Here is a 21,948-nt window from a genome sequence, read left to right on the forward strand (position 1 = left end):
AAGCCTCAAGCTGTCCCCCTGGGTAGAGTGCTGTGGCATCACAGCTCACAGCAACCTCCAACTCCTGGGCTCAAGTGAGTCTCCTGCCTCCACCTCCCATGTAGCTGGGACCACAGGAGCCTGCCATAATGCCTGGCTGTTTTTTTGGTTGCACCGTCATTGTTGTTTGGCGGGCCCATGCTGGATTCAAACCTGCCACCTTAGGTGTATGTGGCTGGTGCCTTAGCCGCTTGAGCCACAGGCACCAGGCCAAGAATTAGTTTATATTTTCAATCATGACTATACTGAGAAGTGCTATGTAGTCATATCAGAGTGTCACATACAATGCCTAGTGAATAATCATACTGCTTTGCTCTGCAGGAAAATGACTCAGGCACTTTGGACACAGTTGGTGCTGTGGTTGTGGACCATGAAGGGAACGTTGCTGCTGCTGTCTCCAGTGGAGGCTTGGCCTTGAAACATCCAGGGAGAGTTGGGCAAGTAAGTAATTAGGTTTTTTTTTTTTTTAAAATTAGTTCTACACCTAGTAAATTTCACATGTACCCTTAGTAAGAGGCACAGCAGGTGTGGTTCCACCAATTACTCTCTCTCCACCCATCCTCCACCCTCCCCTCCCCTCCCTCTCCCCTTTTCCCTTCTTCCTTTAATTGGGTTATAGATTTCATAAGAAAGATATAAATTGGTTTCACAGTAAGACTGAGTACATTGGATACTTTTTATTCCATTCTTGAGATACTTCGCTAAGAATTATATGTTCCAGTTCCATCCAGGTAAACCTGTAAGAGGTAAAGTCTCCATCTTTCTTTAAGGCTGCATAATATTCCATGGTGTATATATACCAGAATTTATTGATCCATTCATGGATCAGTGGACACTTGGTCTTCTTCCATGACTTAGCAATTAGGAATTGGGCTGCAATAAACATTCTGGTACAGATATCTTTGTTATAATGTGATTTTTGATCTTCTGCATATATATCTAGTAGAGGAATTGTAGGGTTGAATGGCAGATCTATTTTGAGATCTCTAAGTGTTTTCCAAACATCTTTCCAAAGGGAACGTATTAGTTTATATTCCCACCAGCAATTACTCCACATCCATGCCAACATCTCTGGTTTTGGGATTTTGTGATGTGGGCTAATCTTACTGGAATTAGATGATATCTCAAAGTTGTTTTGATTTGCATTTCTCTGATGAATAAGGATGTTGAGCATTTTTTTCATGTGTCTGTAGGCTGTGGGCCTATCTTCTTCAGAGAAGTTTCTCTTCAAGTTTCTGGCCCACCCTGAGATAGGATCACTTGTTCTTTTCTTGCTAATATGTTTGAGTTCTCTATGGATTTTGGTTATTAAACTTTTGCAGAGACATAACCTGCAAATATCTTCTCCTATTCTGAGGGCTATCTGCTTGCTTTACTTACTGTGTTCTTGGCTGTGCAGAAGCTTTTTAGTTTGATCAGGTCCTAGTAGTGTATTTTTGATGTTGCTTCAATTGCCCGGGAGGTCCTCCTCATAAAATATTTGCCCAAGCCGATTTCTTCGAGTTTTCCTTGCACTTTCTTCTAGTATTTTTATAGTTTCATGTCTTAAGTTTAAATTTTTAATCTAGTGAGAGTCTCTCTCTTAGTTAATGGTGAAAGGTGTGGGTCCAGTGTCAATCTTCTACAGGTCGCCAGCCAGTTCACCTAGCACCATTTGTTAAATAGGGAATCTTTTCCCTACTGAATGTTTTTAATTAGCTTGTCAAAGATCAAATAACCGTAAGTAAGCTAGGTTCATCTTTTGGTTCTCTATTCTGTTCCATACATCTACCTCTCTGTTTTTGTGCCAGTACCGTGCTAACATCTACCTCTCTGTTTTTGTGCCAGTACCGTGCTATTTTGATCACTATTGATTTATAGTATAATCAAACATCTGGTAGTGTAATTCCTGCTGCTTTGTTTTTATTTCTGAGTAATGTCTTGGCTATTTGAGGCTATTTGAGGTTTTTTCTGATTCAATATAAAACAAAGTATTATTTTTTCGAGATCTTTAAAGTACGACAGTGGAGCTTTAATAAGTATTGCATTAAAATTGTATATTTCAGCGATCCCTGTGGCTCAGTGAGTAGGGCACTGGCTCCATAAAACAAGAGTGGCAGGTTTGAACCGAGCCCCCGCCAAACTGCAACCAAAAAATAGCTAGGCATTGTGGCGGGCGCCTGTAGTCCCAGCTACTCGGGAGGCTGAGGCAAGAGAATCGCTTAAGCCCAGGAGTTGAAGGTTGCTGTGAGCTGTGTGATGCCCCAGGACTCTACCAAGGGCAACAAAGTGAGACTGTCTCTACAAAAAAATAAAAAATAAATAAATTGTATATTGCTTAAGGTAGTATGGACATTTTAATAATGTTGATTCTTCCCAGCCATGAGCATGGTATGTTTTTCCATTTGTTAACATCTTCAACTATTTCTTTTCTGTGTTTCATAGTTCTCTTTATAGAGATCTTTCACACATTTTATTAGGTAAATTCCTAAATATTGCATCTTCTTTGGCACTATGTTGAAAGGAATAGAGTCCTTGACTGTTTTTTCAGCTTGACTGTTGTTGGTATATATAAAGGCTACAGATTTATGAGTGTTGATTTTGTAACCTGAGATGCTACTGTATTCTTTGATCACTTCTAAGAATTTTGTAGTATAATCCGTAGTGTTTTCCAGATATATAATCATATCATCTGGGAAGAGTGGAAATTTAATCTCTTTTCACCATATATGGATACCCTTGATGGCCTTTTCTTCCCTAATTGCTATGGCTTAGACTTCCATTACAATGTTAAAAAGCAGTGGATATAATGGGCAACCTTGCCTAGTTCCTGATCTGAGTGGAAATGATTTTAATGTAACTCCATTCAATACAATATTGACAGTGGGTTTTTTGTACATGGCCTCTATCAGTTTAAGAAATGTTCCTTCTATATCCATTTTCTTCAGTGTTCTGATCATGAAAGGATGCTGGATATTATTAAAAGCTTTTTCTGCATCAATTGAGAGAATCATATGGTCTTTGTTTTTTAATTTTTTTATGGGATGAATTATATTCATAGATTTACGTATATTGAACCAGTCTTGAGACCCTGGGATAAAACCCACTTGATCATGGTGTATATTTGTTTGATGTATTGCTGGATTCTGTTTCTTAGGATCTTGTTGAATATTTTTGCATCAATATTCATTTGTGATATTGGTCTATAATTTTATTTTCTTGTTGAGTTTTTTTCTGGTTTGGGGATCAAGGTGAGGTTTCCTTCATAGAATATGTTTGGTAATGTTCCTTCTTTTTCTATATTTTGGAAAAGATTGAGTAATATAGGTACTAGTTCCTCTTTAAAGTTTTGATAGAATTCTGATGTGAAGTCATCTGGTCCTGGGCTTTTCTTTTTAGGATTATTTTGTATAGTTCTTGCTATTTCAGAACTTGATACAGGCCTATTCAACATTTCCACTTCCTTCTGGCTAAGTCTTGGTAGGTGGCATGCTTCCAAGTATTGGTCAATTTCCTTCAGTTTTTCATATTTCTGGGAATAGAGTTTCCTGTAATATTCATTAAAGATTTTTTGAATTTCTGAGGAGTCTGTTGTTATTTCATCATTACCATTTCTGCTTGATGAAGTTAGAGATTTTATTCTTATTTTTCCTGGTTAGGTTACCCAAAAGTTTATCTATTTTATTGACCTTTTCAGTAAACCAGCTTTTAGATTTATTGATCTGTTGTACAATCCTTTTGTTTTCAATTTCATTTAATTCTGCTCTAATTTTGGTTATTTCTTTTCTTCTCCTGAGTTTGGGGTTGGAATGCTCTTCCCTTTCCAGTTGCCTGAGATGTCCAATTAAGTTGTTAACTTCCTCTCTTTCTGTTCTCATGAGGAAGGCTTGCAACACTATAAATTTCCCTCTTAGGACTGCCTTTGTTGTATCCCAGATGTTCTGATAATTCATGTCTTCATTGTCATTTTGTTCCAAAAATTTGGTAATTTCCTTCTTAATCTCGTCTCTGACCCAGCTATTGTTCTGCATAAGGTTATTTAGTTTCCATGTTTTTGTATGAGTCTGAAGATTCCTGTTGTTACTGAGTTCAACTTTTATTCCATGATGGTCCGAGAAGATGCATAGAATAATTTCTATTCTTTTAAATTTGCTGAGGTTAGACTTGTGACCTAAGATGTGATCAATTCTGGAGGATGTTCAATGGGCTGATGAGAATAATGTGCATTCTATGTTATCAGGATGAAATGTTCCATAGATGTCTGTTAAATCCAAATGTTGAGTGGTTAAGTTTAAATCTAAAATTTCTTTGCTTAGCTTTTTATTGGAGGATCTATCCACCACTGCCAAAGGAGTGTTAAAATCTCTGACTATTATGGAGGTGGAGGAAATCAAATTGCTCATGTCCGTTAGAGTTTCTCTTAATAATTGAGGTGCATTCTGGTTGGGTGCATAAATATTAATGATTGAAATCTCATAGTATTGAGTGTTACCCTTAACAAATATGAAGTCACCATTCTTATCTTTCCTTACTTTTGTTGGTTTAAAGGCTATTATATCTGCGAATAAAATTGTAACACCTGCTTTTTTCTGATTTCCATTTGCCTCAATTATAGCTGACCATCCCTTTGCCCTGAGTCTGTATTTATCTTTTATGGTAAGATGAGATTCTTGTGTACATCAGATATCTGGTCTGAGTTTTTGTATCCAGTCAGCCAACCGGTGCCTCTTTAGAAGAGAATTTAAGCAACACAACTGAAGATCCTATTAAGAATTCACATTAATTGAGAATATGGATAAGACTGGTAGAATTTTGGGTATTGAGTTTTTCAAAAGTCCAGTGGAGATTTTTAATCCTTTTGCCACTGTGGAAGTTGGAATTTGATCAAAAGTTTCTGAGTGAGTTTGTTTTTTCCTTTTTTTTTTTTGAGGCAGAGCCTCAAGCTGTCCCCCTGGGTAGAGTGCTGTGTCATCACAGCTCACAGCAACCTCCAACTCCTGGGCTCAAGGGAGTCTCCTGTCTTAGCCTCCCAAGTAGCTGGGACCACAGGCACCTGCCACAACGCCTGGCTATTTTTTTGGTTGCAGCTGTCGTTGTTTGGTGGGCCCAGGCTGGATTTTAACCTGCCACTTTAGGTATATGTGATTGGTGCCTTAGCCACTTGAGCCACAGGTGCCGAGCTGAGTGAGTTTATTTTTGTGGTGGTAGATTGCACTGGTCATTATGGAGGATAGGTCTGAGAATATCCTGGAGAGCTGGTTTAGTTATGGCAAATTTCTTCAATGTGTGAATGTCATTAAAGTGTTTAATTTCTCTGTCATAAATGAAACTCACTTTCGCTGGATACAGGATCCTGGGTTGAAAGTTGTTTTGTTTTAAGAGATTAAAAGTTGTTGACCTCCCTCTTCTAGCTTGAAAAATTTCATCAGGTAGATCTGCAGTCATTCTTATATTCTTCCCCTTGTAGGTTATGGTTTTCTTACATCTGGCTGCTTTTATAATTTTCTCCTTCATATTAACTTCAGTGAAGTTAATTATGATGTTTCTGGGGGTTGTCTTATTTGGGTTGAGTCGTGTTAGGGTTCTGAAACTGTCTGCTATCTGCATTTCAGAATCTTTTAACATATCTGGAAAGTTCTTATTCATAATCTCATGCAAAAGAGCCTCTGTGCTTTGTGAAGCAAGTTTGTCACCTTCAGGAATTCCTGTAAGGCGAATATTAGTTTTCTTCGAATTATCCCAAAGCTCTCTGAGAGAATAATCCATTTTTGGTCTCCATTTCTCTTCCTCTTTGAGTGGTTGGGAGCTTCCAAAAGCTTTGTCTTCAATATCAGAAATCCTTTCCTCTCCTTGTTCCATTGTGTTACTAAGGGATTCTAGTGATTTCTCAGATCTTTGATTGCTGCAAATTTTTGTCTCAGTGTGTCAAAATCTTTGGTGATTTTGTGTTTGACTTCACTGAATTCTTGAGACAACTTTTGAATTGCTCCTTCAATTTCTAATATCATTCTATTAATCTTATTTGCAATCTAAACTCTGAATTCAATTTCTGACATTTTAACCATTTGTTTATGAATAGGATCTTCAGTTGTGTCCTTGGTATTGTTTGTTCCTTGAGGGTGTTGATCTACTCTGGTTATTCATGTTACTGGAGTATTCCCGCTGATTCTGCCCCATGATTATTTTACACTGTTTGGGTAGATGAGCAGATAAGGTGACATTGGGTCAGGGGGCTCCAGGAGTGGTGATTAACCAGCCCTTTATCCAAGAGATGTGACTGGTGTCTGTACCTTTTCCACTAGAGCTTTTCAAAGTGCCAGTCTAGTGCTATGGCCTGGTGTGATTAGCTTAAGTGGCTCTGTCTTGTTTTCAGCTGGTCTCTGTCCTACCCTAGTGAATTAATTACTCTGGGTTGAGGTCTCAGCTGTGGAGAAATACCAGCAATTAAGTCATTCCACCTCCCTACAGGCAACAACTGGAAAAGGAAAGTCAAATCTTCCCAGAACCACACGCCCAGGGTACCACTTTGGTTAGTCTTTGGGTGATTGGTCCATTCGAGAGATCCAAATCAATTTTCCCAGTCAGTACCTGGTCTCAAGTGAGGGAGTTCAAAAGGTCTCTGGTAACTAGATAGGAGGAATCTTCTGGCAGCTCGAGTATGACTCGTTCTGGTGCTCCGTGAAGTCAGAAGCACCTCCCATCCCCAGCAAATGAATTAGTCTGGGAAGATTGATGCTCCTTCCCCACTTTACATCTCTGTCCTACCCTGTAGGGCTATCACCCAGTTTTTCCAATGAGCAGATGCTCCAGGGCAGGCATCTTCAACTACAGCCCGCGGGCTACATGTTGCCCACCTAGGACATTGATCTGGTCTGCCCGGTGTTTTTGCCACCGCTGCCTGTCCTGCTTAGCAGCTGACTTGTCCTGGGGCTCGCAGTGTGGCCCTTCAACAGTCTGAGGGACAGTGAACTGGCCCCCTGTTTAAAAAGTTTGAGGATACCTGTTCCAGGGAGTTGAGCCTGCCTGAGAATCAGGGAGATCTTATGTCTCCTCAGTTAGGCCTCCACACTCTACCACCATCTGGAAGGGGAATCTGAGGCCTTTCAACCTCAGGTAGTGAATGGAAGCTGGGGAGGTTCACTCAGTTCCAGCCCCCCCCCCCAAATTGATGTTGCTGACACAAATTTGCGCCGAATTTGTGATTGTGTCCTGGCTATATTCTTCTGCATACCAGGCGCTGTTTGAGTTTATAGAAACTGCTACTCAGCCCCGGTCTGTGCTGCTGCCCAGAGCTGATGTTTCTGTTTCCCCCACATTCTGTGTTGGGGTGGGTGCGGTTAGAGTTTACACTCAGCTTTCAGTTTCCCTCCTGCATTTGTCTCAGCTATGATCCCCTAAGGGCCAGGTTTTTCTTAACCTCACTAAAGCAGTCCTGGTGCAGCCCTGCCCTGGGAGTATGCCTTCTCTGAGCATGTGTCTTCAATTCTATATCCTGCTGCACTCTGTCCAGGCTGGTACTGCCTCAGGCATACCCTTTGCTCTCTGGACCTGCATTACCTTCCCAGATCTATTCTGCCAGTGTCTGCCACCGGAGAAGATGCCCAGCTTTCTCTGGTTGCGCAGAGAGACAGGGAGTGTCCTTTCAGAATATCCCCAGGGGTGTGAGCACTATTATTCCCACTGCTGCCCCTACTCTGTGTCTCTCCCTTTCCATATGGTTCCTTCAGTCCACCATTGTCTCCTTACCCCTGTGTTGCAGAATCAGCACAGACCTGCAACAGGCCATGCTCTGTCCACACCTCTTGAGAAAATGTCCAAGAATCTGGACTCCATCAGGGAGAGGCTTCCAGACCTTGGGGTGAGAGTGGAGGGGAGTGCTGTGAGTTCAAAATTGCAGGTAGAGAATACAGTTTTATATAGTTTTATGCCTGGTAGGAGAGTGCCATGGCACCCTAGTAGGGGAAGGAGGTCTGGTTTTTAGAGAGTCTCTCCCATGGGATAAAATGGGAGGATGTTTAAACTTCGCTTGCTTGTTTGTAGAAAGTATACTGGGAGCCGTTCTCATGGGGGAGGTGATTCTTGTTTGTTTGGCAAAAGGTTTTGTACCTTTTGTTTGTATCCTTGGAGTTGCAGCTCATCTTTGCAAGGTTGATGTGCGTTCTTCAACCTTCTCTCTTGGCTCAGCTCCAGACCATCAGCTTACTTGCTAAACTTCTGTCCTTTATTTCTCCTTCTGGACGGGAGTCTCTGTGGAAATCTGGCTCCAGTCAGCCATCTTGCCTCTGCCCTCATCATAATTAGGGAGTTTTAAAACTAGCTTTTCAAAGTGGAACATGGAATTTGTGAGCTCACTGGTTTTAAAGCAGTAGGATAAGTTTTGTTTTCAGAAAACATAAATACCTGTTTTCTTTTACATTTATGTGGTATAAATAATTAACCAAATACCCTTTCAAGATTCTTTCTACAAAACCCATCTTATGGTAATATGCTTCTTTCTGATCTTTACAATCATGAATCCTCGTGTCACTACTTTTAACAGCTATTTAGTAGACATTTAATAAAGTATGGTGACTTCCATTTTCTTTCTTTGTGAATGTTACTCTTAAGGGTCAAGCTCTACCTGACTATATTGCTCCTTGCTTTTTTGTTCAGAATATAATCGTAGAGTTACGTTTTTTATTTCCTACATTTAGAGAACAGCATTTTGACCTTTTACATGCTTCCTTTGATTAAGCATTTTAGTGACTTTATAGAATAGACAGTATTTTAGGTCACTGATGCATGATACCCAAGAAATCTCAAAATATAGAGTGTCTAATTTATGTGAAATTTGTATATCCCCAGTTGACTTGCACATACTCTTCACTTTATCCCCCATCACAAATCTTTAGTTTTATACTGAGAATGAAGTTTAACAATTCATTTGCTCTTGTATGCTTTCTGAGTATAAACCAATTTGGCACGTTACTTATGGGCTTAATAAATATCTTGTGAGTGAACAAATCAATTGGACACTCTCATGGAATCTGTTAAAGTAGTTGCAAGGGCACATTTAAATTTGATGTTTGGATCCCCTTACACATATGGAGTGTGTCTAGGTAGACTTTGTGTGCTTTGTCTCACGTTTGAGGAATAGTAGCCATCATAGCTGCTTTGTCATGGTGGTGAGTGCGTGGAACACAATGATCAGTTCATAGAGGATATCTTGCAAAACCCCAGGTGATACTCCTTAATCTGCCCTTTATGTAGACAAGACAATTATGGCCCTATCCCAGGAGAAAGAGAAAGGGAAGAATAATTAATTTTTGCTACTCTCTATTATACTGGAGGATTTATGGAGAATTATTAATCAACATGTGTGCAGTGCTTTGGACTCATTATGAAAGCCTTGTTCTGGTCATGGTATTTTTCCACATTATAAAACTCTATGCATTTGTTATGTTTAGAACATGAAAATTAAGCTTGGTATATCAGACTGGGAAGAAGGTGAAGAAGGTAAGAGAAAAGCCAGCAGAGTTGCCTTCATTGCATTGTAGTTCCATGACTTTCTCACCATTTCCTATTTGTTTATCTTAGCAAAATAGCAACAACAGAGCCAAGGATAGTTCTAGATTATGTAAGTAGAATATTGCATCTATCCATCTCTCTTGAAATTTTATTTTTGTATTTATGTATGCATGTAGGTATATGTGTGTGTATACTTTAAGAGACCTAGTCTCACTCTTTTGTCCAGGCTGGAATGCAGTGGTGCCATCTCAACTCTGTGCAACCTTGAACTCTTGGGCTAAAGCAGTCTTCCTGCCTCAGTCTCCCTGATAGCTAGGACTACAGATGCTTACTTGCTACCATGCTTGGCTAATTTTTAAAGCTTTTTGCAAAGATGGGGGGGGGCGGTGTCTCAATATGTTGTCCAGGCTGATCTCAAATTCCTGTTGTTAAGCAGTCCTCCCAGATTGTTGAGGTTACAGGTGTGAGCCATCACACCTAGCCACACCTAGCGGTCTTGAAGCCATTCTGCCACTGCCCAGTGCAACTATCCTGGAAAATAATTCTGTACAATTTATATATTGATTTACCCCCCTTGTCTAATTTATGAATACTTAGCTTGAGAGCTAAAAAATAAAGGATGCAAAGGAAAGGATTGGGGCTTACAGGGAAATGCAATTGCTTAATTGGATTATATTGCTTGGATTAAGGTGATGTAATAAGCCTGGAACTATAAATATCAGGAATTGAAGAACAGTTCTTTTTGATAATCAAGATCAAATGAAACAAAATACAAAAGCAAGTTGTATCAAAGGGTAACTTTTTTTTTAAATGCACTGAAATTAGGTACTTGTAAATGTATTTTAAATGAACAGATCAACAATTTAAAAATTTTAGCATTCCTCTAGATATTCTCATATATGTAGTAGTCCAGGTGGTGAGGTGGAAATTTGAATTAGAACTTATTTGCTTCTTTAGCTTACTATAATAATTAGAATTGACAACTTGCACACAAGAAAGGAATTATTATATTTTATTCTCTCTAGCTCTCACCCATCCGCACTTACAAATAGACAGTTGAGTTCAGTAGTTAAGAGTGTGGACTTTGGATTCAGGTAAACTTTTAGTTCCATCTCCCCAGTTATCATTCTCCTTACTTTGAATAAATTACTTCCAGCATTTTTAAGGTCTGCTTTCTAGATCTTTAAAATGGGAATAACTAGTTACCATACATAGTTCTAGAAGACTAAGTGATGTATTTAAATCATATATCACAATCTCTATTAATAATAGCTATAGTACCTTTTATAAAGCACTTGCTGTGTCCAATGAGTGTATTAATTCACATGATCTTACATCAACACTCAGAGAAGATTAATACTATTATCATTTATATGACCTTCCTTTACTACATAATAATATTTTAATAAAAGTTTAATACAATTTTACTATCAAAAAGAAGGACATTTTTAACATTTGTTTTTAAAGGCCTGCTTAAGGTTGTTGTATTTTACCCAAATAAGTGGGTTAGAGAGGGACAATCTCTGATTTTTCCTTTTCTTAGAAAGTGATGTCTCCTATGTCTCACAGGCTGGAGTGTGGTGGCTCTTCATAGGCCTGAGCATGGCATACTACAGCTTTGAACTCTTAGGCTCCAATGATCCTCCTGCTCAGACTCCTGAATAACTGGGGCTACTACTACACAACTGTGGACAACTGTCCTCAGCGTCTTTATTTTGCATATCACTGTCTCAGCCCAACCAGTTGAGGAAGGGTATTATAAAGAGAATTTGCTTATAGGACAGAAAGAGAAGGTAAATATAAATGTTTCTGCTTTTCCAGAAAGATGACCTCAACTGGCTTTTTCTTTTTTTTATTAAGTCATTTGTATATAGATCATAAATACATTTATGCCATTATAGGATTCAATGTGTTGATTATTTGTATATATTGGAATGCTTACATCTTACTAAACAATAGCCTTCACCACCTTTATCCAATTACAGGATTAAGACATTTATGCTCTACACCTGATAGATCCAACTTGTACTTGCAATATGTTCCATGGGTGTGATCCCCGTACCAGCCCTCCCTCTGTCAACCCACTTCCCTCCTTTCCCCTCTCCATCCCCTTCCCTTCCCCCCTTCATCCTAGGCTATAGTTGTGTTTCATTTTTCACATGCATGTGTGAGTGATTGTACATTGGTCTCACAGTAGTCTTGAGTACATTGGATAATTTTTTTTCCTTTCCTGAGATACTTTACTCAGAAGAATATTTTCCAGCTCCATCCATGTAAACATAAAAGAGGTAAAGTCTTCTTTTTTTAATGCTGGGTAGTATTCCATGGTATACATATAACACAATTTATAAATCCATTCATGAGTTGGATGATAGATTTATTAATCCATTCATGGAACTTCTTCCATGACTTGGCAATAATGAATTGAGCTGCAGTAAACAATCTTGTGCAAATATCTTGATTGTCAAATGATTTTTGGTCCTTTGGATATACACCTAGAAGAGGAATTGCAAGATCAAACGGCAGGTCTATATTTAGATCCCTGAGTGTTCTCCAAAGTTCCTTCTAAAAGGGATGTACTAGCTTGTATTCCCATCAGCAGTGCAGAAGTGTTCTCTTTCCTCCACATCTACGCCAACATCTGTAGTTTTGGGATTTTGTGACGTGGGCTACTCTTAACTGGAGTTAGATAGTATCTCAGAGTAGTTTTGGTTTGCATTTCTCTGATGATTGAGCATTTTATCATATGTCTGTAGACCACGTGCCTATCTTTTTCAGAGAAGCTTCTGTTCATGTCTCTTGCCCATAATGAAGTGAGATCACTTGGGGTATTTTTAGTAATTAGTTTGAGTTCTCTGTGGATTCTGATTATTAGACCTTTGTCTGATATATAACTTGCAAAAATCCTCTCCCATTCTGAGGGCTGTCTATTTGCCTTACTTAGTGTGTTCTTGGCAGTGCAGAAGCTTTTTAACTTGATCTGATCCCAGTAATGTATTTTAGGTGTTGCTTCAATTGCCCGGGGTGTCTTCATAAAGTATTCTCCCAAGCCAATTTTATCAAGCATTTCCCTGCACTCTAAGAATTTTTATTGTTTCATATCTTAAATTTAAGTCCTTTAACTAGTTAGAGTCAATTTTTGTTAGATGAGAAAAGTGTGGGTCCATTTTCAATTTTCTACAGGTTGCCAGTCAATTTACCCAGCACCGTTTGTTGAATAGATAATCTTTTCCCCAATTTATATTTTTAATAGGCTTATCAAAAGTCAAATGACGGTAAGTGTCTGGGTTTGTTCACCTCTTGGTCTTCAATTCTGTTCCATACATCTACCTCTCTATTTTTGTGACAGTACCATGTTGTTTTGATCATTATCAATTTATAGTATAGTCTGAAGTCTGGAAGTGTGATTCCTCCCAATTTGTATTTATTTTTGAGTAATGTCTTGGCTATTTGAAGTTTTTTTCTGTTTCCATATAAAATGAAGTACTAATTTTCCAGGTCTTTAAAGTATGACAGAGCTGCTTTAATAGGGATCACATTAAATCTGTAGATTGTTTTAGGTAGTATACACATTTTAACAATGTTGATTCTTCCCAGCCATGACCATGGTATATTTTTCCATTTGTTGACATCTTCAGCTATTTCTTTTCTCAGAGTTTCATAGTTCTCTTTATAGAGATCTTTCATATCCTTAGTTAGACACACTGCCAGATATTTCATCTTTGGTACTACTGTAATGGGAATAGAGTCCTTTTTTTTTTTTTTTTGAGATGGAGCCTCAAGCTGTCCCCCTGGGTAGAGTGCTGTGGCATCACTCACAGCAATCTCCAACTCCTGGGCTCAAGCGAGTCTCCTGCCTCCACCTCCCAAGTAGCTGGGACCACAGGCGCCCGCCACAACGCCTGGCTATTTTTTTGGTTGCAGCCATCATTGTTGTTTGGCAGGCCTGGGCTGGATTTGAACCCGCCACCTTAGGTGTATGTGGCTGGCGCCTTAGCCACTTGAGCCACATGCGCGCCGAGCCTAGAGTCCTTGATTGATTTTTCCCCTTCACTGTTGGTATGTATGAAGGCTACAGATTTGTGAGTGTTAATTTTGTAGCCTGAGACATTGCTGTATTCCTCGATCACTTCTAGGAGTTTTGTAGTTGATTCCCTGGAATTTTCCAGGTATATAATCATATCATCTGTGAAGAGTGACATTTTGATCTCCTCTGGTCCTATTTGGATCCCCTTGATTGCCTTCTCTTGCTTCATTGCGTTGGCTAAGACTTTCATTACAGTGTTAAAAAGCAGTGGGGACAGTGGGCATCCTTGCTTGGTTCCTGATCTGAGTGGAAATGATTTCAATTTTACTCCATTCAATACAATATTGGCTATGGGTTTGTTGTAGATGGCCTCTATCAGTTTAAGAAATGTCCCTTCTATAACCTATTTTCTTAAGCATACTGATCAAGAAAGGATGCTGGATATTGTCAAAAGCTTTTTCTGCATCAATTGAGAGAATCATATAGTCTTTGTTTTTTAATTTGTTTATGTGATGTATTATGTTTTTGGATTTACATATATTCAACCATCCTTGGGACCCTGGGATGAAACCCACCTGGTCATGATGTATAATTTTTTTGATGTGTTGTTGGATCCTGTTTCCTAGGATCTTATTGAATATGAGATACTGGTCTGTAATTCTCTTTTCTTGTTGGGTCTTTTCCTGGTTTGGAGATCAGGTTGATATTTGTGTCATAGAATGTGTTGTGAAGTATTCCTTCTTTTTGTATGTTTTGAAAAAAATTAAGTAATATAGGTACTAGTTCCTCTTTGAAGGTTTGGTAGAATTCTGATGTGAAGCTATCTGGTCCCAGGCTTTTCTTTTGGGGGAGATTTCTTATAGTTGATGCTACCTCAGAACTTGTTATAGGCTTGTTCAACATTTCCACTTCTTTATGACTAAGTCTAGGAGGGTGGCATATTTCCAAGTATTGATCTATTTCCTTCAGATTTTCATGCTTTTGAGAGTAGAGTTTTATGTAATATTCATTAAGGATTTGTTGAATTTCTCTGGAGTCTGTTGTTATTGGCCATTATCATTTCTGATGGATGAAATGAGAGATTTTACTCTTCTACTTCTGGTTAGGTTAGCCAAAGGTTTATCTATTTTATTTACCTTTTCAAAAAGCAACTCTTTGATTGGTTGGTCTGTTGTATGAATCTTTTGTTTTCAATTTCATTTAGTTTTGCCCTAATTTTATTTATTTATTTTCTTCTGCTGGGTTTTGGGTTGAAATGTTCTTCCTTTTCCAGTTGCTTGAGATATCCCATTAAGTTGTTGACTCCCATTAAGTTGTTGGCTTCTCTTTTCGTTCTCTTGAGGAAGGCTTGTAATGCTTTAAATTTCCCTCTTAGGACTGCCTTTGCAGTATCTCAGAGGTTCTGATAGTTCATGTCTTCATTGTTGTTTTGTTCCAAAAATTTGGTAATTTCCTTCTTAATCTCATCTATCACCCAGCTATCATTCAGCATGAGGTTATTTAGTTTCCATGTTTTTGCATGCATATGCAGATTCCTGTTGTCATTGAGTTCAACTTTTATTCCATGAATGCCTGAGAAGATACAAGGAATGAGTTCTGTTCTTTTAAATTTGCTGAGGTTAGATTTGTGGCCTGAGATGTGATCAATTTTGGAGAATGATCCATGGGCTGATGAGAAGAATGTGTATTCAGTTTTGTTAGGATGAAATGTTCTGTAGATGTCTGTTAAATCCAAATGTTGAATGGTTAGGTGTAAGTCTAAAAATTCTTTGCTTAGCTTCTTTTTGGAGGATCTATCCAACACTGCTAAAGGAGTGTTAAAATCTCCAACAATTATGGTGCTGGAGAAGATCAAGTTATTCATGTCTGTTAGAGTTTCTCTTATAAATTGAGGCACATTCTGGTTGACAATTAAAATCTCATCATGTTGAGTGTTGCCCTTAACAAATATGAAACTGCTATCCTTATCCTTCCTTACTTTGGTTGGTTTAAAGCCAATTGTATCTGCGAATAAAATCACAACACCTGCTTTTTTCTGATTTCCATTTGCCTGAATTATAGATGACCATCCCTTAACCCTGAGTCTATGTTTATCTTTTTAGGTAATGTGAGATTCTTGAGTGCAACAGATGTCTGACCTGAGTTTTTGTATCCGGTCAGCCAACCTGTACCTCTTTAGAGGACAATTTAAGCCATTCACTGTAATTGAAAGTATTGATAAGCCAGATAGCATTTTCAGTATTGAGTTCTTTGAAAGTCCAGCAGATATTTTTAATCCTTTCACCACTGGTGAAGTTGGAATTTGATCAAAAGTTTCTGAGTGAGTTTACTTTTGTGGTGGAGGATTGTGTTGTTCCTTATGGAGGATAGGTCTGAGGATATCCTGGAGAGCTGGTTTAGTTATGGCAAATTCTTCAACATGTGACTGTCATTAAAGTATTTAATTTCTCCATTATAGTTGAAACTCACTTTAGCTGGGTACAGGATCCTGGGTTGAAAGTTATTTTTGTTTAAGAGGATTAAATGTTGATGACCACCCTCTTCTAGCTTGAAAGTTTTCAGCAAAGAGATCTGCAATCATTCTAATGTTCTTCCCCATGTAGGTTATGGTTTTCTTACCACTTGCAGCTTACAGAATTTTCTCCTTCATATTAACTTTGGCAAAGCTAATTATAATGTGTCTATGAGAATTTTTATTTGGGTTGAGTCGTGCCAGTGTTCTGAAACTGTCTGCTATCTGGATTTCAGAATCTTTTGGCATGTCTGGAAAATTCTCTTTGACTATTTCATGAAGTAAAGCTTCTGTATCCTTCACAGCAATCTCATTACCTTCAGGTATTCTAATAAGTCAAATATTAGATCTCTTCGAATTATCCCAGCGCTCTCTGAGAGAATGATCCATTTTTATCTTCCTCTTTTTTTCCTCATTGAGCATTTGGGAGTATTCAAAAGCTTTGTATTCAATGCCAGAGATCCTTTCTTCTGCCTATTCCATTCTGTTACTGAAAGGGATTCTACTGTATATCTCATATCTTTGAGGGCTGCAAGTTCTTGCCTCAATGTGTCAAAATCTTTGGTGATTTTGTCTTTGAAATCGTTGAATTCTTGAGACATCTTTTGAATAATTCCTTGAAATTGTAATTCCTTCCTTTCTTCCATTCTGTTGATCTTATTTGCTATCCAGATTGTGAACTTGATTTCTGACATCTCAGCCATTTGTTTATGCATGGGGTCTTGTGCTGTATCTACCATATCGTTCCTTGGGGGAGCTGATCTACTCTGATTATTCATGTTGCCAGAGTTTTTCTGCTGATTCCGCCCCATGATTGTTTTTCACCTTTGGCTAGATGGGCAGTAAAGTGAAATTGGATTGGGTGTTCCTAGGGTTGTGGTTAACCAACCCTTTGTCAAGGATCTGGGAATGGTGGCTGCAGCTTTTCCCCTATAGCTTTGCAAAGGACTTGTATCGGATTACAATCTGAGGCTGAGGAAACCAGCTTGGTGTGGTGGGGTTAGGTGGCCTTGTCTTGTGTTCGGCTGGTTCTTGTCTGATCCTAGTGGATCAGTGACTCTGGTAAATTTTTAGTTATGGGGAGATACAAGCAAGTAAGGTAGCCCACTCCCTGTGGACATTTATTGGAAGAGGAAAATCAACCCTTCCCATTACTACACAACAAAGTTATCACCCGAGTGAGGCTTTGGGATATTGGCCCAGGTTAGGAGTTACAAGCCAATGGACCCAGTCAGTATGGACTCTCAGGTGGAAGTGTTCGAAAGGTTTCCAGCAACTAGAAGGCAGAGGTCTACTAGCTGCTCAACTTTGGCTTGCTCTGATGCTCTGTGGAGTCAAAAAGTCCCGCCGGGTATTGGAGTTGGACCAGAGGTCTGAGTCTCTCTGCTTTGCTCCTCATTCATTCCTAGTCACTGCAGACCCAACAAGGCTGAGGTCCTGCTGGCTCCAGTAAGCAAATGTATTGGGTGTTTACACCTGTCAGAATCAAGGGAAGGTCAATGCCCCTTATCCTCTGCTACCAGCTGGCTGGGAGAGCTGATGCCTGCCTGCCTCAGGTACTCAGTAGCCACTGGTGAGTGTTCCACTTGTTTAATCCTGAGGGTAACAAGTCAGCAAATGCTTTTCTCCCTCAGCTACTGCGCCTTTCCCATTGCCACTCTGCAGCACTGGTATCCCTATAGAGTGAGTTCTGGTTTCCTCTGGGAGTTCTCAGAGTTGGGGATGTGTTTCTCCAAAATTAGACCCCATTGGAATCGTTCTTATTGATGATGGATCTTTGTGGGAAGTGCCCCTGTGCAGCTCCCAGGGCAACTGCTGCAACCAGGAAGTTCTGGCTGTAGGAGCAGCTCCAGGAGTGCAGGCACAGGGATTCTGCACAGGGCTGGGGAGCTGCACATAATTCTGGCAATCCCTGGTGCCTTGTGACTTTGGAAAGGAGAGTGCTTGGCTCACGAGTCTGGTTGGCCAGCCATGGCACAGAAGCTGGAAGGGCATGGGGGCTGGGCGTGGGAAGCACAGCCTGGGAAGCATGGCTCTAGCAGTGTTAGGCCAGGGGCACGGGAAGTGGGGCTCTAGCAGTCTCGGGCTCTGGGTTGGGGCAGGGTGTGGGGAGCACAGCCTGGGAAGTGCAGCTTTAGCAGTCTTGGGACCCCGGGCCAGAGGCAGGGCATGGGGAGCGCAGCCTGGGAAGCGTGGTTCTAGCAGTCTCCAGCCTCCGGCCTGGGAGCAGGGTGCTTGGTCCAGCAGGGGAGGGGGACAGTGCTCTTGAGCCTCCTCTCACAGTCTCTTCAGGCAAGTGGGGAACGGTGGACTGGAAGTTTAGAAGGGCAGTGAAAATGTTAGTTCAATTTTTCTGCCTGGCGAGAGAGTGTTTGGAGTCTCAGCAAGATCCCTCTAGGGAAGTAGACCCCAATTCCTATAGCTCTCACACGTAGGGTGAGACAATAGGTCCTCAGTTCACCGCTCGTCTGTAGAAAACTTACAGGAGCAGATGAAGAGAAAACAAAAAGTAAAACACAATTTCCTTGGGGGAGGGGACGGATACTTTTCCTTTGGGATGTATCTTGTACCTAAGGATTGCTTTCTTGGATCCACAGCTTGCCTCAGCAGAGGTGACCTGTAGATATCACTCCTCTCTCAGCTTGGCTCCCAGTCTTCGGCTTTATTAGGTACTTCCCGGACATTATCCTTCCCTTTGGACAGGAGCTACTGTTGCAGGCTGGCTCCAGTCAGCCATCTTGCCCCTCCTCCCTCTCAACTGGCTTTCTAAGAGTTGTTCCTTGGGCCTTATTAACTATTTTTTGAGTGCAGGCCCCTGGTCAAGGTAATTGTGGGACAATGGAAAGGATGATGGGTAAATGCCCAGAATTTTCATTGAAGGAAGAATGGGTCCTTCCACTGCGTTATTCCACAGGTTTTCCAGTTTTATTCTGAAATCTATATGCCAAATCACTTCTGAAGGGCTTTCAATAGTCATACTGATGTAGCAGTGTTAGGGAAACTAAGACATTCATCTTAGAAGCATGGTATTTTCAAAAGCAGTAACGGATTTCCCCATTTCTGCCATTTTGGGAAATGTGTGCTGATTAGTTTTTGGTTCTACTTTCAAGAGGGCTATTGTGAGTGACAACTGGAGGTGGCACTTGTAGTTCGCATGCACATGGGAGTCTCCATCTCTATTCTGCACTCTGTACTCAGGCTTATTTCTTACAGAAAGTGATTAGGGGATGGATGGTGTAGGTGTGCGCATCTGAAAGTCTTGGGGAACATTCACCATTCTGAATTCTGTGGGTGATAAAAGAATATTAGAATAGTAGTTCTTAAAATTTTTGAAGAACTTTATGGGGAGGGTAAAGCACTTGCAGAGAACAGAACCAGGACTAGTGTATAGAAGTTATGATAAAGAAGATATTTACTCAATCTAAGGAAGAACTTTCTACCCATAGGAATTTTCCAAAAGAGGAAGTTCTCAGGAGTAGAAGTGCCTGGGATGTTTTGATGTTTCATGGAGATTCTTGCTCTGGGTAGACTATTAAAGCAAATGATTTTTAAGGTCCTTGTAAGAAATAATAGAATGTCAAAGTTGAAATGTAGTTACCATCCCTAGTCTTAGTGTATTCCCCAGTCCTCAGAAGTAAGCTCCTAGAAAATAGCAGTGCTATTTTGTGGGAGTATCTTTTTTTCTACATCACTGATAGTGAATACTGAATATATTTGGAAATTACTTTAAAAAAAATTCAACAATATGCTTTGGTGATCTTTTCTGTATTTTGTTCTTAGAGATTTTGTGTTTAAACTTTAGTCTTTTATTTTTAACCTTTGCATGTATTGCTGTGCCAGTTTATTTAGCCATTTCTCTACTGATTGATATTTAGGTTGTTCCCAGTTTCCCGTTCTTATCAACAGCATGGTAATGAACTCTTGAGTATGCTTCCTTGTATTTCTCTAAGGGTTTTTTTATTTGTTTTTAACTCTGCTTCCAGCTAAGAAGTAGAAAAGTTCATAGTTGTGATTCCCCTCCTGAAGTCAGAAAATCATTGTGGATATTGGAGAGATGAATCAAGACATTTTGAGTAGCGTTATTGGAAAAAATAGGGATGATTGTCACAATCAATTATAAAACATAGTTCTCTACAGTATTCAGGCAGATGGAAGAAAGGACGTATAAGGAGTTAAAGAACAATTCTTTTTGACAATCAAAATAAATTATTTTGATAATTATGTGTCTAAAATATATAATTTTGTTCTATTATTATTTTAGACATATAATTCTGTTCTATTGGTTATCATTAGCTTGAACAGGCCATTTTGCTTTCTCTCTTCCATCTGCCTGAACATTGTACAGTGGTGAACAATGTACAGAGCTCGGCCCTTTGGTACCGAGCTATTTCCAGTTCCTATTGTGCCACCTCAAGAGAGGCATGGAAAGGGCTATTCAGAAGCAGGGTTTCCTTGATGTGGCAGGAGGACCAACTCCATCCCCAAACCCAGGATACTTGGGTCTCCAGCAGACACTGAATTAGAATCTCCAGGAGCCAAGGTTCTTACTGGCAAGGTCCTGCACATAATTCAGTACACAAAAGTTTGAGAACTGCTATTTTATGCCAACCTCACTGGTTTTAAGGGGCTAGAAATAAATTACAAAAGGGAGAAGGAGAAGGTTCGTTAGGGAAGGAAAAATTACTGCCAATGAGACTAAGAAACTTTTTGGTGTTTAGTATTTTTTAGTTTCTTTTTGGTGTTTGGTTTTTTGTTTTTTTTTTTCAGATGGAGTCTCAGTTTGTTGCCCAGGTTAGTGTGCCATGGCATCATAGCTCACAGCAGCCTCAAACTCTTAGGCTCAAATGATCCTCTTGCCTCATCCTCCCAAGTAGCTGAGACTACAGGTCCCTGCTACAGTGCTCAGCTATTTTTAGAGATGGGGTCTTGCTCTTGCTCAGGCTGGTCTCGAACTCCTGAGCACAAGGGCTCTGTCTGCCTTGGCCACCCAGAGTGCTAGGATTACAGGTGTGAGTCAACATGCCTGGCCCTGAAAATTTTCAGAATAGTAGAATAGTGGTAAATATAGTTTTGACAGTAATCAAAGGGATTACTTGTTTGGGAGGTCTGGTATTATGGCCTAGTTGTGTTGTATAATTCAGTCAGGCTTTTATTAGATGGGTATGTTTTCTATTGAAAGCTGATAATTACATATAATATTTCTAAAATCTTATGTCTACTTCCTTTTCTTCCGCAGGCTGCTCTTTATGGATGTGGCTGCTGGGCTGAGAATACTGGAGCTCATAATCCCTACTCTACAGCTGTGAGTACCTCAGGTATTTGCTGCTTTCATGACCATTTTTCATAACTTCAACTTTGTCAGTCATTTAATGATTAAAAGCAGTATTTTTAGGTAAAAATAAAGCATGATAAAGGAACTATCTTTAGTATTGGGGAGGGTTTTTTTTTTTTTTATTACAGTTTTTTGGGCCGGGGCTGGGTTTGAACCTGCCACCTCCAGTATATGGGGCCGGCACCCTACTCCTTTGAGCTATAGGCACTGCCTGATTTGGGAGGTTTTAATGATTGTTTAGTATCACAGTATTATAAATGCCTTGTTAACATAAAAAAATTTCAGTACAACTCTGCAGTTAACTGTAGACTAGTATTGTTTAAAAAATATTTTTCTAATGACCCATTATGGTGTCAAATTTAGTTTACAAAAAATATAAAAGTATCAGGGCATTTCAATAATTAACAGATAATCTCTTGAGTAAAATGTTGACATAAAATTTAAGATGCATTTCAAATTGTATAGTTTATGGTATCTACTCCTTGAACAATGCTTTAAATAAAATATAGGCCCTCTTTTTTATCTGTATTAGAAAAGTCACTATCATTTAGT

At 39.5% G+C, this 21,948-nt stretch overlaps 1 protein-coding gene across 1 annotated transcript in view; it reads left to right on the forward strand.

Annotated features, from left to right (window-relative positions):
• Positions 1 to 21,948, forward strand: part of TASP1 (taspase 1) — a 302,109-nt gene that overhangs the window by 137,172 nt on the left and 142,989 nt on the right. Inside the window, exons 9-10 of the mRNA XM_003788007.3 lie at positions 361 to 480; positions 21,301 to 21,379. Coding sequence (XP_003788055.1) covers positions 361 to 480; positions 21,301 to 21,379 — 199 coding nt within the window. The remainder of the gene's footprint in view (positions 1 to 360; positions 481 to 21,300; positions 21,380 to 21,948) is intronic.

This window comes from Otolemur garnettii, unplaced genomic scaffold (genome assembly GCF_000181295.1).
Source record: "Otolemur garnettii isolate 467f Iridium unplaced genomic scaffold, OtoGar3 scaffold00025, whole genome shotgun sequence".
Lineage (NCBI taxonomy): Eukaryota > Metazoa > Chordata > Mammalia > Primates > Galagidae > Otolemur > Otolemur garnettii.